Here is a 14,623-nt window from a genome sequence, read left to right as displayed (position 1 = left end):
CTCACTTAGTAGTTTTCTGTGTCTAAGCCCAACTATAGAGACAGTGACAAAACAAAAGTTAAAAACAACTAAAGCAAATCTCTTTAACGTCTCCTACCTCCTGATTCAGACTTCGTCTCTAATGCTGGAGTCACATTATGAAAAACATCCTGTTGTTGTCCTCAAGTCAACTTTTGTGTATCAAGATGGTGATAAAACAACAATAAGACCGAGTGAGCCCGATATCAGTTTCTAATTGATTAAGGTCAAGCTGTCAATTACAGCTGGACAGCGTGATTAACTGTGAAAAACAGGTAAAAATTGCAAATCCACAAACACAGAAATCCCCATTCCTCATAGCAGTTGCTGCAAGCAAGTGATTTAACTGACAAATGACATAAGTACTCAACATTTACCAATTACACAGCAATTATTTGCAAAGCTTAGCCAGTCTGTCTGATTGTAGTTAGTCCCAGTTAAACCACGATTGCTTGGAGACAGGTTGCCTCCCATCAGCTGACTATTTAATTGGGTTGTGATTACAAGTGGTTGCCAAAGGGTGACAGCAAAAAAAAATTAAATACAGTCTCTTTTCTAGTCTGACTTTTTCTAGTTGCAAGGAAGTTCAATTCAATTTTATTTTGTTTGTATAGCATCAAATCACAACAACAGTCACCCTCAAGATGCTTTATACCAGATGACCCCCTATGAGCAAGTACTTGGTGACAGTGGGAAGGAAAAACTCCCTTTTAATAGGAAGAAACCTCCAGCAGAACCAGGCTCAGGGAGCCTGCCGCGAGGACGAAAGATAAACACTTGCAGTCATTTTTTACTGTAATGTGACTGAGCTGAAAAATAGGATTCTTGGCACAGTCATCGCTGACGACGTCTGCCAAAGAACAACTTGTGAATACAGGAGACGTGCAAGTAGCTTCTGACAAAATGGCATTGTTACAGCGACCCTTTGTAGTGATCAAAGACATATTTATGACCTACTTTTTGAGTCTTAATAGGCAGAAAGAGCCTTGCATCTGATAGGAAGTTAGCATTATTTATCATTAATGTGAAAAATTTAGAGGAGACTTCTCCTTTAATGTCATGGGTCCTGTTGGGAAGTCGGACAAGTACAGACGAGACAACATTTTGCAAAAAGTTTTCCCTCCTCCAAAATTCATTTGGCAGTCTATTATAATTGTCTGGAGTATAACTTATGAGAACTTTCCAAAATTTTGTCTGAGTCTAAAGGAATAACAGACAAACTGCTGAACTAATAAAGCAAGACCAAAAGACAGCTCTGAAATACAGCGATGAAGATGATTTAAAACTTTAGCCAAGACTTTCCAAAGCCTCTGGAGAAAATCAAAACTCCTGCTGTCATGCAGTGATTAAATTTATTGAAGTTATTTGAGGTTATTTAATAGCACTTCAGCTATTACACAAATTTTATCAACCTTTTGCAGCTCAACAGCCAGACTGTATTTCATTATATTACAGCTTAAGGTGGTCAAATTTGTGAGTTGGCAGGTTGACTTAATCCTATCTGGCCTTCTGAGATAAACTCAGAAGGCCAGATAGGATAGACATGGAGATCACGGTGAAACTAATACAGCAAAGAAACTGGTGGTTGGTGTTGAAAAGCCATACACATCACACCCTCACATTTCTCCACAGTTATCAGAAATCACTTGCCCTCCAGTTATACTCATGCCCAGTTAAATCATTAGTGGTATCACAGTAGCATGGGGCAAGCAGAACTCACTACCCCAAGTTGGAGGAGGAGCCCTGACAAGTCTGGAATGAAAAGTTTGTTTTAGTTTGCATTTTTTTTTTCAAAGTAATTAGTCAGAATTAAATTGCCTGAATAAATTGGTTGGGGACTGAACTTTGATTGGAAAACACAGTAGAGACTCTCATTTATCCCTTAAAGATGAAGCAAAATTCACCCGGCATTCAGACTTGCCTATATGGTTGTTGCCAGTTTATGTTATCCAGGTGACAGCTAATGTGCACCTTATCAAAAGAGAAAATAAACTAAGGAGATGAGGAGAGGCCAAACTGTTGGAAGCCAGATGTTAACATCTTTCTTTAAAGGTGATCAAAGGATGACCGATAGCTAAACCATTCGTAACCTCTCAGCAGTCGATAAAGACAGTGGGAAAATGTCAGATATGAGACTATATCTTACAATAATCTTCAATAATTCACAAAAATCTGTTTCTCTGCTAGTTTGTTTCTTTGTCCCCCAACTCCTCCACCACAACCAGGAACTGAACATACAAACTTGGTACACAGGTACATCTTAGGCTCCTGAAAGTTTTTAACTACATCACATATTATTACATCATCAGGTTTCCTAGAAATCCTGTGACAACCGGCTGAAATATCCTGTTTTTAACACCTATTGAAAGTATTGTAACATCCAGTTTATATCCACAAAATTTTGTTATACAAGACACCATGTTTCCTAGCAACTATCTAAAAATGACCCATTTTTTCCATTTATGCGTCTACAACACTTTATAAAAGTATTATATCATTTTTATTTTAGAACAACATTTATATCCACGAAACATCAATTATATGTGATAATTTCAGATGTCATCATGTTTTCTGACATCTACCTATAGCAACAGGCTAAAATCGCTTGTACTTTTAAATTTATATAAGCACCTTACAAACCCATCAAATTATTTTCATTTCACAACCAACAGCACTAACAGACCAAACAACACTCGCGCTTGTGTATTAAATTTACAGAGTACAGCGTAATACCATGAAACTCTTGGCTGTAAATGTCAAAAACAGCCAAAAACACACCTGGTATGCGTTGGTTAAAATGACATTTGGTAGGTGGGGGAACAGTAGGGGCAAGTTTAATGGTGCAGCATGAAAAAGTTGTCTCAACTTGTGAGTTCTAGTAGATTTGTTTTCAGTAGATTTGTGCAAAAAAGGCTTTGATCAGCTCACCTGCGCTGATGTTGGTGCTCTGAAGGTTCACTGATCTTTATGGATTTAGCCAGCTGCAGTATATAAGCAGATGTTACATGAGCTGTTATGGTTGCTTTCCATAATGTCTACCTTCAAAACACCATCTGTCATTGCAGCTGCCAAGAGGCTAATGACCTCTGCATTACTGGGTTGCTACATCCATCTTTTCTATTGTTTGTCACTATTTGTCACTGCCCCCTTTATGCTTTCAATTTCATTTTCATGAGTTTACACTTATATCAAGTGGTGTCCATTAGTCAGCAGGAAGCGCAATGCAGTGCACACATAGGTCTGAGCAAATACAAACAACACATAAAAACTACAGCAGGATAGGAGGTAAGTTTTGGTGATATAGTGAGGATAGTGAAGACAGAGGAAAAGAGAGAGAGAAAGAAACAACAAAAAGGCCTAAAAGAGCCCAAACTGTTAAAATACTCCAGAAATCCTTAAATTCTTACTCTGTCTTTGAATCTGAATGTTTTGTTTATGTATAGATAAGATTTTTTTCCTTATTAATTCTTGTGTTCTCTTCTCTAACACTTTTTCTTATCAACTCTGTTTTTCTTTAAATCTCCGTGGGTGATGTGACTAAGGCTATTATCGTAATCGAAAAAACTAAAAGCCTTAATGTCAACAGAGTAAGTCTGACTGAAGCACACGCGCTTAATATTTAAAATTTAAAAAGCTTACTGGAGTCGTTCAGCTTGCAGGCCAAAAGTCAGACCGAGAATTGTCTTGTCAATTTTGCTTGATAAAGTCAGACAGGAAGCACGGCGAGATAGCCATCGTTTCTGAACAAGTAGGAACTAAGAAGCGATGATGGTTGCGTGTGGTTGTGGTTGAATGCTGGTGTCAGCAAGAAAAGCTAGAAACAGCCATCTGCAGCCTGAGGTTCTTGTGCAACTTGATTATGAAGGCGTGGCTGCGCGTGCACTTGATTGATTGCGGTAAATGAGGGAGGTGTTTCCTCTTGAAATTCAAAAATCATTAAACAAAAATGGGGGAGGCAGGAAAACATATGGAGGCACATCTGGGGCACATTCGCAACTGAAATAGGTGTTTGCTGTGTTTTTAATACCTATAAACTTCAACCAAGGCTCCAAGGGTCAACTTTCCAATCCATGAATGACTGAAAATTTCAACCCAATTTCAGTTTAACAAGTATTTCTCCTCTATAACTGAAAGAAGGGCCGCAAGCTTCATTTTTCCACGTTATATTTCGATAAAATGCTTCTCGGACTGAGACTGCTTCCTAAACTGGTGAGCCAAATCCCCCCTAAACTCAGATTTAAGGTGAGCTCTGAGCAGCTATCAACTCCCTGCAGATAAGCTTCAACCTCTGAATGCGTGTCACTCGCCACAGCAACGCTCAGGCGTTCAAGAGAAATATCTCAGGCCACAGACTCATGAGAGGTGTTCACATTTTCATCTTATTGCAAAAACAAACACAAAAGACCCGATTTATCATTCAAGTATGAAGACATTAAGAGCAAAAATAAGAATCTTTCATACTCCAGACCATTTTTTTCTTTTTTTGTCCAAGATAATCAATCAAAACGTGTTAAACACAAATAGTTTAGAACCTCAAAGGAAAACTCCAAATAGAATAAATGAAAGTTTTTTCTTTGCTTTTTAACCAAGTTAGCAACAGTTGCAAACCTTCACCAGCCTGATAACGAGCTTCTGCTTCTGATGAAGAAGTCAAAGCTCCAGTTGACACGTGGGGCCAAATCCCCAACGCTTTAAAGGGATTTGGCCACTTTGTGGAGCTAATAACACGCCAGAGTGGGATTCACAAATCAAGAAGACAAGCACAAAATATGATTGAGCCGTGCACGTATCCGTGACTGGTGCGGCGGTGAAGCGAGTCAGAGGCAGATGGGGTAACGACAGGCAGACAGGCTATGCTAGTAGGGAAACGAGAGATGGCAGATGGACAGATGCAGATATGCTAGTGTGAGAGGGAAGTGATGCAGCTGTCTGGTAATGTCTGAGAGGCAGGAAAAGCAGGCATGGTGAAATATATTTGGACTATTAACTTTTAAGATTTAGCTGGACCTGGTTTTTGCCTGCTGAAGCCAAGTGATGCTCCAAAGCAGATGGCAGAGGCCCTCGGTTTTCAAGTCGTAAAGAAATGATCAACGATCATTTCGCCCACGCTCTCGCAATTCACACATCTGCAGTTTCGTAATTGCCACTGAAATCAGTGCAGCTCAAACTCTCTTTTGCAGTCAGAGGCACTTTGGCAGGTTTGCGCTTCTGGTTTGCCAGTTTTTATCTTTCTCCTTGTTGCTCCAGTTAAATTTAAGGCAAGTCAAAACTCTGTGTAATCTGGAGTATTTCGCCAAACGCTGAAACCATCAACATTTTTTCTTGTGGGAGAAAAACAAGATATGAGTGTTTTTCCAGTCTTCGAGCTAAGAGGCATTGATGTGAAGCAACACTGATAAAAAACAAACAAACCCAAACATCTTAAACTACTGATTGTGAACCAGTGATCCAACCAGTGATCCCAATCTGAATATGATGCCAACTCCTCGGTTTGGTGTTAAAATACGTTATGGTAAATGGAGCAGGATAACAGAAATGAAAAGAGTCACCTGCACCATGTCTTCTTTCAGCTCAGCATGAGTCTGTACTGCAAAGCACTGCTACTTAACTACGTATGTTTCTCCCCCACCTGCTCCAGGTTCAGAGCCTGGGTCAATACCCTGTGCTCTTTTGGATGACCTTGAGTTATTCCCTGGCAGTTTTTGAGGGGTAAAAGTGTATGCCGCCTTGCTGGGGGAGGCTGCAAACACTGTGGAGTGACAATGCCATTCAGGATGGCTGAGCACGGTCTGCGCAATGGTTAAGGGATTGGTGCATGTTACAGTAACATCCGCATGACTGCAAAGACCTGAGGGTAACCCCAGCAAGTCGTCACATATTAATGAAATGATTGCTCGCGTCACCTGTTAAGTAGTTTTAATGTGTTATTTACAAAATACAAGCTGTGAGTCGGAGTCTCCATGGTGATGTTTGCAGATTACATTATGGTCTATAGTGAGAGAAGGTGGATGAGTTTAAATAGCTGGGGTCAACCACCCAAAGCAACAGACAGTGCACAAGAGAGAGGAAGGAGAGAGCAGGCAGGGTGGAGTGGGTGAAGACGAGTGTCGGGAGTGACTTGTAAGATAGTGGACCTATTGGACAAAGGATGCAAAGTATCCAAAATAAGAAGAAGAAGAAGAAGAAGAAGAAGAAGAAAAATGACCTTCTGGGGAATATATGTAGCTCTTTATGTACTAAATACTTCACTTTGTAAAGCTGTTTGCGTACTTTTTCAAGTATCTATTTACTTCTGGTCAGGGAGCATACACATACACAGACTATTACATCATCATTATATTAAAGTTATGAGTCACAAAGACATATTAATGACCTGAAAGATACTAAAAAGTCCATAGTGCTGACCAACGGAGGATATTGATGCTGATTGTGCTTTGCTGCTATTAAGTTTCCTTAAACTAAAACACGCTGCTGTGCCATTAATTATCCTAATCTGAACCAAGTTGCACTGCATTACACAGAGTTGTAGCAGGCTGCAGGATGCCTGCAGTGACTAAAATGTTTGTGTTGCACTGTGTGAAAGAAAAATGTAACGACCGGGATGAATGAAATAAAGCACTTTGTACTTAAGCATGCGGGATTGCATAACTAATAGTAAATAATTAGGTGGACTATCAGGAAAAAGATAATCAACCACTTGATACATGCATGGAGGTCAAAGTAGACATTTAAACATTAAAGTAACGTCATAAAAATATTTTGCCTTTATTGTCTGCAGTGACATAACATGACATATTTTCCTTGTCATGCCACTGAGACTGTTTTTCTCTGCTTGTAGAACAGATAATGAAGGCTTATTTTAGTCGAAGAGCCAAGGAACAACTGATATAATTATTAATTTTTTGAAACCACAGCTATGAAACTGACAGAGGTGGAGACTTCATGCATTTCCAAAATTTTCAGGCCAAGAAAGAAACATTTCACAAATGAATAATTTTACAGGAATGATGGATTTGGGCGTTACTGCAAGGGAGAAATATTTGGGAATGCTGGAAGAACAAGTTCAGCCGAGTTTAATGATAGCGCAATAACAACACAGATGATAAAGAAGGAGCAGCAGCAGCGGGGGGGGGGGGGGGGGGGGGGGGGCATGTGATCGATTAAAAAAAAAAAAAAAACAACTAAAAGGCCTTCAACAATGCTCTCTAATCTCTGACTGCACATCTTGCTCCTTTACAGCTGCACCATGCAAAGAGGAGTTTAAAAGGTGAGTGCCTGCAGCAAACACACACACAGTTAGAGAGGTCCATGTGCGTTACCTACCACATAGTAGAAATGCATGTCTGCGCGCACAGGTCGGTCTCATAAGTGCTGGAAGCGTGCAGGTGAGCGGCGTCCATCCAGCAGCGGCATTAGCCAGCAGTGCGCGTCTGTCCCAGGTACAGATACTCCAAACTGGATGCTTCTGCTCCTCTTCCTCTTTCCCAATGTTGCTCCTGACCCCTCTCTCTTTCTCTCTTCCCTCCTGCACTTGACGTTTACTCCTCCCCCTCCTTGTTTTTCTCCTCCCCACATGACTTCAGTGCCTCCCCCTCTCTCTTTCTCTCTCTTTTTTTTTGGTTCCACTTCCTCTCTTTTCTTTTTTTCTTTCATCGCTTTTCCAGTGTAATTACTTCCCCGCCCCCAATCCACCACCTTTATTTTCTATCTTTCTTTTTTCCAGCATCATTATTTAATTTTATTTTTCAGATCATTTGTCATTTTTTTTAACAGTTTTGTAAAAGTTTTAGTCAGTAAAGCAGGGGGAGAAGTCGCTCTGTCTCTCTGGGCGTCTCTGTGCTGATTGCAGATTGGTGTCAGTTCTTCCTGTGTGTGTGTGTGTGTGTGTGTGTGTGTGTCATAGATAACACGGCGTGCTCTCCGCTGTCAGAAACAGGAAGAATGGAGCTCTGTAGTTTGGCCCTGATGAGAGAGCCTTCCCCTCCGTGTGTGTGCGCACTGGCGAGCCTATCCTTGTGAGGACCGCACTGAGTGTTTTTGACCATGGAGGTGAGGACAGTTTGTGGGACATCTTCAAAGGCCCACCTCCTACATCATTCCCTCTCTCACCCGAAGAACTCTGGGAGCACTGTGAGAAAGGATACTCCATGGATCTACCTCAACGACCGACCACAGTATGTGATAACTCAGGGCTGTGTGTCGGACAGGGTCGTCTGCAGTACGGTCATTCCTGTTGGAAAACAGAGAGTCCGCAGGTCTTTTCTTCCTACTGCTGTCAGACTCCACAAGAAAACGTTTGCAGCTGAGCAAACACACACATCTACACATGTGCAATAAAACTAAGTGTATTTTTTTCTGACAGTGTAGTATTTTATTATATTGTATATAGTATGTTATTCTTTTTCCTATTCCACTGTTTTTCTTTAATTTTGCTGCTATAACTTTGCACTGTCTACTTTCTGCTGTGACAACAATTTTCCCACGTGTTTGACTAATAAAGGTTTATCTATCTATGTATCTATTTAAAAAACACATCTTTAGAAAGTAAAGAGAGTATTTCTCTGTATTTGAATTAAAAAGGGAAAATGTGCTAAAATCAAATCTAATTGAAGTAAAATTACATAAAGATTCTAGATTCTTTATGTCACGTGCATAGTCATACAAGTACAACACAAAGTGAAATGTGTCCTGAACTGCTCCTTTGACTGTGCAAAAAAAGACTAATACAATAAGTAAATTAAATTTTAAAAAATTGAAATTTTAAATTAAAAATCTGAAAATGTACATTGTGCGAGTGGAATGTTAAAGTGTCTTGTGCCATGTTAGCACAGCAATGTGTTGACAGCACCCTCTCCACTGGAGCTCTATTGATGATAAGAAGCTTGTACACTTGGTGCTTACTCCTTCTGAAGTCCACCACCAGCTCCTTGGTCTTGCAGACATTCAGCTGTTGTCCTGACACCACGATGCCAGGTTCTTCACCTCGTCCATGTAGGCCGCCTCACAACAATATGGCTCCCCTCGTGGCAGACATGTTTGCGACATGCTCCCGACACCAACTTTATTAATTTTTTATTCTAGTGTTAATGAGTGTGGCACGCAAGACCAAAGCACGGCACGAGAGGCAGGCTACATGCTTAAGTAAAGACTAGAGCCACATGACCACACCACACCACACCCTGGATCCACACCTGGAGCCAATGAAGCTGGCTGCATATAAGACCAGCACACACAGCTAACCTTCCCCAGACTGTTTGCTAACCAGTTGATTCCACAGATACTTTACTCCTCTGCTATTTAAAATATTTTGCACATAAGGATGCTGGCACCGTTTTTACTCACGCCTGCCTACCCTACCTCCTCTGGATCTCTGGACCATTCTCACCTTCAAACTCACCTGGACCTCCACAGTCTTGCTTCCCCCCCTCCCGTGTGCCTCTGTCTGCAACCAATTCCACTGCCCACCAGCTTGCAAACTCCTATTTCCCCCGGTCCTCCATGCTCCTAGCTTCCAGACTCCAGAAGACCGAAGCCAGGATGTAGGACCCAAATGCAGGTCTCGGAGACTGAATGACAAACTAAAGGCAGCAGCTTTATTGCTGGAGAAAAACTTTAACATGAAATACAGGAAAGCTAAACTAGACACACAAACACCAAACTCAAACTAGAAAACTGGGAAACTAGAAACACGGAGGGAAAACGCAGCACGGTGAGGGTACAATGCGACAACAGTGATGAACCATGATGAACTCAAAGATGAATAATAATACAAAACACTGGGTGTTAGGATGCCTGGGTCGTTGACCCAGGGTATTTGAGTTTATTATATTATTTATACTTTTTAGTCTTTGGTTTCTTTGAGTTCTGTCTTATGGTTTATGTCTCTGTCTTCTTTAGTTGCTCTGTCTCCCCTATCACCTGTATCCCCTTGTCTAGTTCGCGTCTCTGTGTATCCTTAGTTCCTATATCCCCGTGTTCAGTCAGTGTTTGTGTCTGCCCTGGTCCCACGTCTCTGTTCCCTCTGTAGTGCCTGCATGTGAGTCTGTGTTATGTGTTTTACTTTGAAGGTCTCTGTCTTATCTCAGTGTGTTCAGTTTACGCTTCCTTTTGTCTCGTCAGTTCTGATTTGCCCCAGCTGTGTTTCCCTCCTGTTACTCATTCCCTGATTGCTCCCTCTGTGTATTTAAGCCCTGTGTTTCTCTGTGTCCGTGTCGTGATCTACCATTTTCTTAGCTGTGTGTTCTGTCATTTCTCTAGTTTAAGTTTGTTTTGAGTTTTTTCAGTTTTGTTATATTTTGAGTATTAAATTAAAGCCTTTTTTGAGTTCACGTCTGTCTCCGGAGTCTGCACCTTGGGTCCTATTCCTGCCTGCACACAGCCACACCTAACACTGGGTCACCGAAACAGGACCGTTACACAACTAGTTTGATTTATTACAGCAGTTTGATTTTTAAACATGATTCATTATTTCAACAATATATTTATTGTTGTCATAAACAGACAAGAAGACAACAACAAACTGCTCCACCCAATCAACACATGTCAGTCCAAACTAAATTATCTCCATTTACACACATCAAATAGAAACTTGAATCACTTGTAATGATTAGAGATCTGATAGAATTTCAAATCGAGTTTGGGGAGTCATTCAGTGAGAAGCAGTGAAATGATTTCCCATGTGAAAAGGTGGACAGCAGAAACAGAAAGAAACAGTGAAACAAAGAGCTTTGGAACAACGAGGCAGCAGGAGGACAGCTGCAGTTTAACAGCTTCGAATCACTGACAGGAAACAACATTAGAAATCTCATCATCCTCAACTCATCTGCTCCACTGACACCTTCATCGGACCCACCTTCACTTTACCAGCCACAGTTTCAAAATATGGAAAAATCCTTTGACTGAAAGTGTGTGTGAAGGTGTGTATGTGTGTGCTAGTATCAGGATCAGAGAACGACAGCTTTCCTCTGCTCCAGTCCAGATTCACTCTGATCCTCTGGGGCTTCTTTTCTACTGAGAGAACCGTCTCTGCTGATGGAGACGATGCTGAGTATTCACCTCGATAGAACCAAATTATCCATAATCCAGAGTCTATGTCTCCCTTCCTCTCCACAGACTCTTCTGACACACCCAGTATCCACCCTGTACTCTCTCCAACCTCAACATCCCAGCTGTGAGTCCCTGAGTTAAAGCCCTCCGAGCCAAGGACAGAGCAGGAGTAATCAAACCTCTCTGGATTATCGGGAAGCTGCTGCCTCTCTCCTTCTCGTCTCACACTGGTCACATCTTCACACAGGATGAGTTCTGGATGAGCAGTGTTTGGGTCCAGAATGATAGGAGTGTAGGAGACCACGTCCTTCATGTTGATCCAGATGTTGAAGGTCAGGTTGCCCAGGTGTTTGGCCTGGTCTATCAGAGCTCCTGAGGGTAGCTGTGGATCATCCAGCAGGGGGCAGCGCTGGACTCTTTCCACTGCAGTCTTGTAGCTGCACAGGAATGAGATGTCTTCAGCTCTCAGCTCCTCCTCTGTGGCTCTGATTGTGTCTGAAAGAGCTGCTATGTCTCTGCTCAGAGCCTCCATCTTCTCCTTCATCATCCCACTCTTCTGCTCCTCTTCCTCCCTCAGTGCATCCAGCCTGGCCTCCTCTTCCTCTGCTAGAAACAGGTGAAGCTTCTTAAACTTCTCCTTAATCTGCCTCTCTGTGTGTCGGGCCTGGACCTTAATGTGTTCTGCTGTTTGATCAAACTTCACTTGAACTTCTTCACAAACCTTTAATTTCTTCTTTAAGGGCTCCAAAGTTTCCTGAAGTTCTTTCTTGTGTTGTCGTGCAGCTTCATCAATGGGTCTGAATCTGTGGTTGGTGTGTTTTTCCGAGTCTCTGCAGACGACACACACTGGCTGCTGATGGTCCAGACAGAAGAGTTTGAGTTTCTCAGAGTGCAGACTGCAGAGAGCCTCTGAAGCTCTCCGAACTCTCTCCTGTAAGAATGACTCACACAGGTTCTTTAAAGCTCGGTTTAAAGGAGGATCATACACTGATATTTTCTTACAAAATGGACACTCATGTATTGGTCTCTCTCTCCACCATCTCTTCAGACAGTCTTTACAGAAGCTGTGGCTGCATGACAGAAGAACAGGATCTCTGAAGACCTCCTGACAGACTGAACAGCAGAGATCCTCCTCTGATCTGGAAGCCATGAAGTCTGTGAGTGAAGCTGAAAACAGCAGACAGGAAGTACAGTCAGTCCCGGCTCCCTCCCTCCTCTGCGAACTTCACTGAAACTTCCTTTGAGTCGTGTTTTTGGTCAAACTCAAATTCAGTGTGTGGAGCGTCAGCAGTTCGAGGCAGCAGTGTTGGAGTTTTCCACTTTCCTCTCCTGTAGCTGGACTCACTCAGATCAGAGGAAGCTGCTAGTTCGGTCCATACTTAGTCCTCTGTGCGTCTCTTTTTGCTGAGGAAGAAGAACAATCGGTTTCCTAGTTCGCTTCACGCAAGTTAGATAAGGAGAAAAATGTTGCTTCACTTGTAATGCTTCATTCCAGATGTCAAATGTCATCCTGCCATTTGCTAAAAAGCTGTAAAACAGGTTTTCCTCCATTTCAGTTGGACAGGTCACAAAATGAAAACTTTTCTAAAACTTATAGCCGCTACATCACACATAAACGAGAACGTGTTTCATTCCAGAGATCAGTTGTTTACCTGCCAGCCACTGTAAAACAGGTCACAGTAGTCGCACAGGTCCCTCAGCGGTGCAGCTGTTTGACATGCTCTATTTTAGTCTTTGTTCTGGTTATTTGTTAGGTTCCCCAGCAGCGAGAGCGTAATGCATTCACACTGTCATGGGCCTGGGTCCCCAGACCAAGGGCTCATGTGTTTTTGTGGACTTGTTTATTTTTTTGAGCTGTCATGTTGATGTCCCTCTTTTCCCCTTTTACTGGTGTGTGTGTATGTGTGTGCAGAAAGTGGCCACACAAGGCAGAGCAGAGGGGGGATGCAATCAGGTTCGAGTACACTGTTATGAGTAATCACTTTACCATGCCAGCTTAACACACAGGACTTCCATTCATTTATTAGCCCAACCTTAAACCCAGTCTTCATCCTAAAAGAGATTTATGTTCTTGGTTGTTGCTGCTTGTCTCCAGATGTGATCGCTTTCATGCAAAAGTTTTCATGCAAAGAACGTGAACCTAAAACGTATCATTAATGATTTCATTTAAAGAAAACAATAAATCAGTTACATAAAATGAATCTCAGTAACATTTCAACACAAAAAATGTACAAATGTATGTTTGTAAATTGTATGTTTATGTATATACGATGTATATTTTTATGTATAAATGTACTGATATACAACTCCATTGATTTATTTTAAATACAATTAATAATAAATGTAATAATAAAATTTAATTACATTTACAAAGAAAGAATTACATTTTTGCTACTTTATTCTTTAAATCTGAGCTCGAAACACTGGGGCAGCTTAGAACTGTAGACTGCACTTATCTGGTTTAACCACTAGATGGCTCTAGACTACAACAAGTAAACAGCAGTGCTACGATGGGGAGTGTGTGCCTAAATTGGAAGGTTGCTGTGAAGTTTTCATCGGTATGAACCAGCCGTGACGGCCCATTTGAATCTGCACAGAAACTTGTACTTTTCTTAAGACAACTAATGTCAGCTACTGGTCTTAGTTTTAATCCTTTAAACGAGTCATAAAGCTCCTGGACCATAAAGGAAATGCCCATGCAATGTTTAGACTCTAATTGGTTCTTACAAAGATAGCAATATCAGCGGCAGAGGAAAGTAATTAGGCAAGATTGCCTTTGGAGTGAACACTGCCTCTCGTAGTGGAGCTAATTATGAAAACAACCTGCAGCTACAACTGCTTTCACATCCTCGATGGAAACTCAAGTTAAGACTCACCCCAGGCTACAAACCTTCGTGCTGAACCAAAAAGCATCCGAGGCGCTGATCGGGATTTACATGTCAAAGGAAGGAGTCAGTCAAAAATCCTCCAAATCAACTTCAAAGATTACAAATCTTTGATCAACATATTAAAGAGTGTTAAGGGTTTTTTCCTTTTCATCAACAGACAATTAATCACAATTAATTTGCTGTTGCTCTTTTTTCTCTAGGATCCAACAGGATTTATCAGTTTGATTTTAATCAGTTGTTATGAAACCAAAAGACGGAAAGCTCTGTCTGATGTTAACATGTAGACTTTTGTTATTGTCACTACTTTCTTACACGTGTTTTGTAAAGACTAATTAAATTCTGGCCTTCTTTTCTGGTCAGATCTACCCAAAGAGGCTGAAAATCAAAATGGCTTTACTAGATGATGAAAACTTTCATTTAATGCTTTCCTACACTTCAGTGGATTCGGTGTCTGTAACCTAAGCTAACCTAAATGTTAAAGGAAGACTTAGGCAGCAACAAGATGGCAGTTTTTTTTTATTTATTGAATACTTTAAATAGTTAGATACTTTTTCTCTATAAAATCATGATGCACTGTTAGCTGCATTCCTCCTGACAATAATCAATGTAGAAGTAACAAATCTATTGATTTCTTTTTTAGTATCACTCCAGGACAGGATGTTTTTAATTTT

General features: G+C 41.2%; 2 protein-coding genes across 2 annotated transcripts in view; both read right to left on the bottom strand.

Annotated features, from left to right (window-relative positions):
- Positions 1–7,492, bottom strand: part of arhgap36 (Rho GTPase activating protein 36) — a 75,318-nt gene extending 67,826 nt beyond the window's left edge. Inside the window, exon 1 of the mRNA XM_085349372.1 lies at positions 7,342–7,492. Within this exon, the coding sequence (XP_085205498.1) occupies positions 7,342–7,359 (18 nt within the window). The 5' untranslated portion in view covers positions 7,360–7,492. The remainder of the gene's footprint in view (positions 1–7,341) is intronic.
- A 3,339-nt stretch (positions 7,493–10,831) lies between these two features.
- LOC146635997 (nuclear factor 7, ovary-like) lies at positions 10,832–12,214 on the bottom strand. Its single transcript, XM_085350658.1, has one exon. It carries the CDS (start codon positions 12,212–12,214, stop codon positions 10,832–10,834), a length of 1,383 nt encoding a protein of 460 aa, XP_085206784.1.
- Positions 12,215–14,623: the final 2,409 nt, after the last annotated feature.

Source organism: Diplotaxodon limnothrissa, linkage group LG3, assembly GCF_057381915.1.
Source record: "Diplotaxodon limnothrissa isolate DT_005_m linkage group LG3, D_limnothrissa_male_GT1.1, whole genome shotgun sequence".
NCBI classification, from domain to species: domain Eukaryota; kingdom Metazoa; phylum Chordata; class Actinopteri; order Cichliformes; family Cichlidae; genus Diplotaxodon; species Diplotaxodon limnothrissa.
This window is presented reverse-complemented; position numbering and strand designations above follow the sequence as displayed.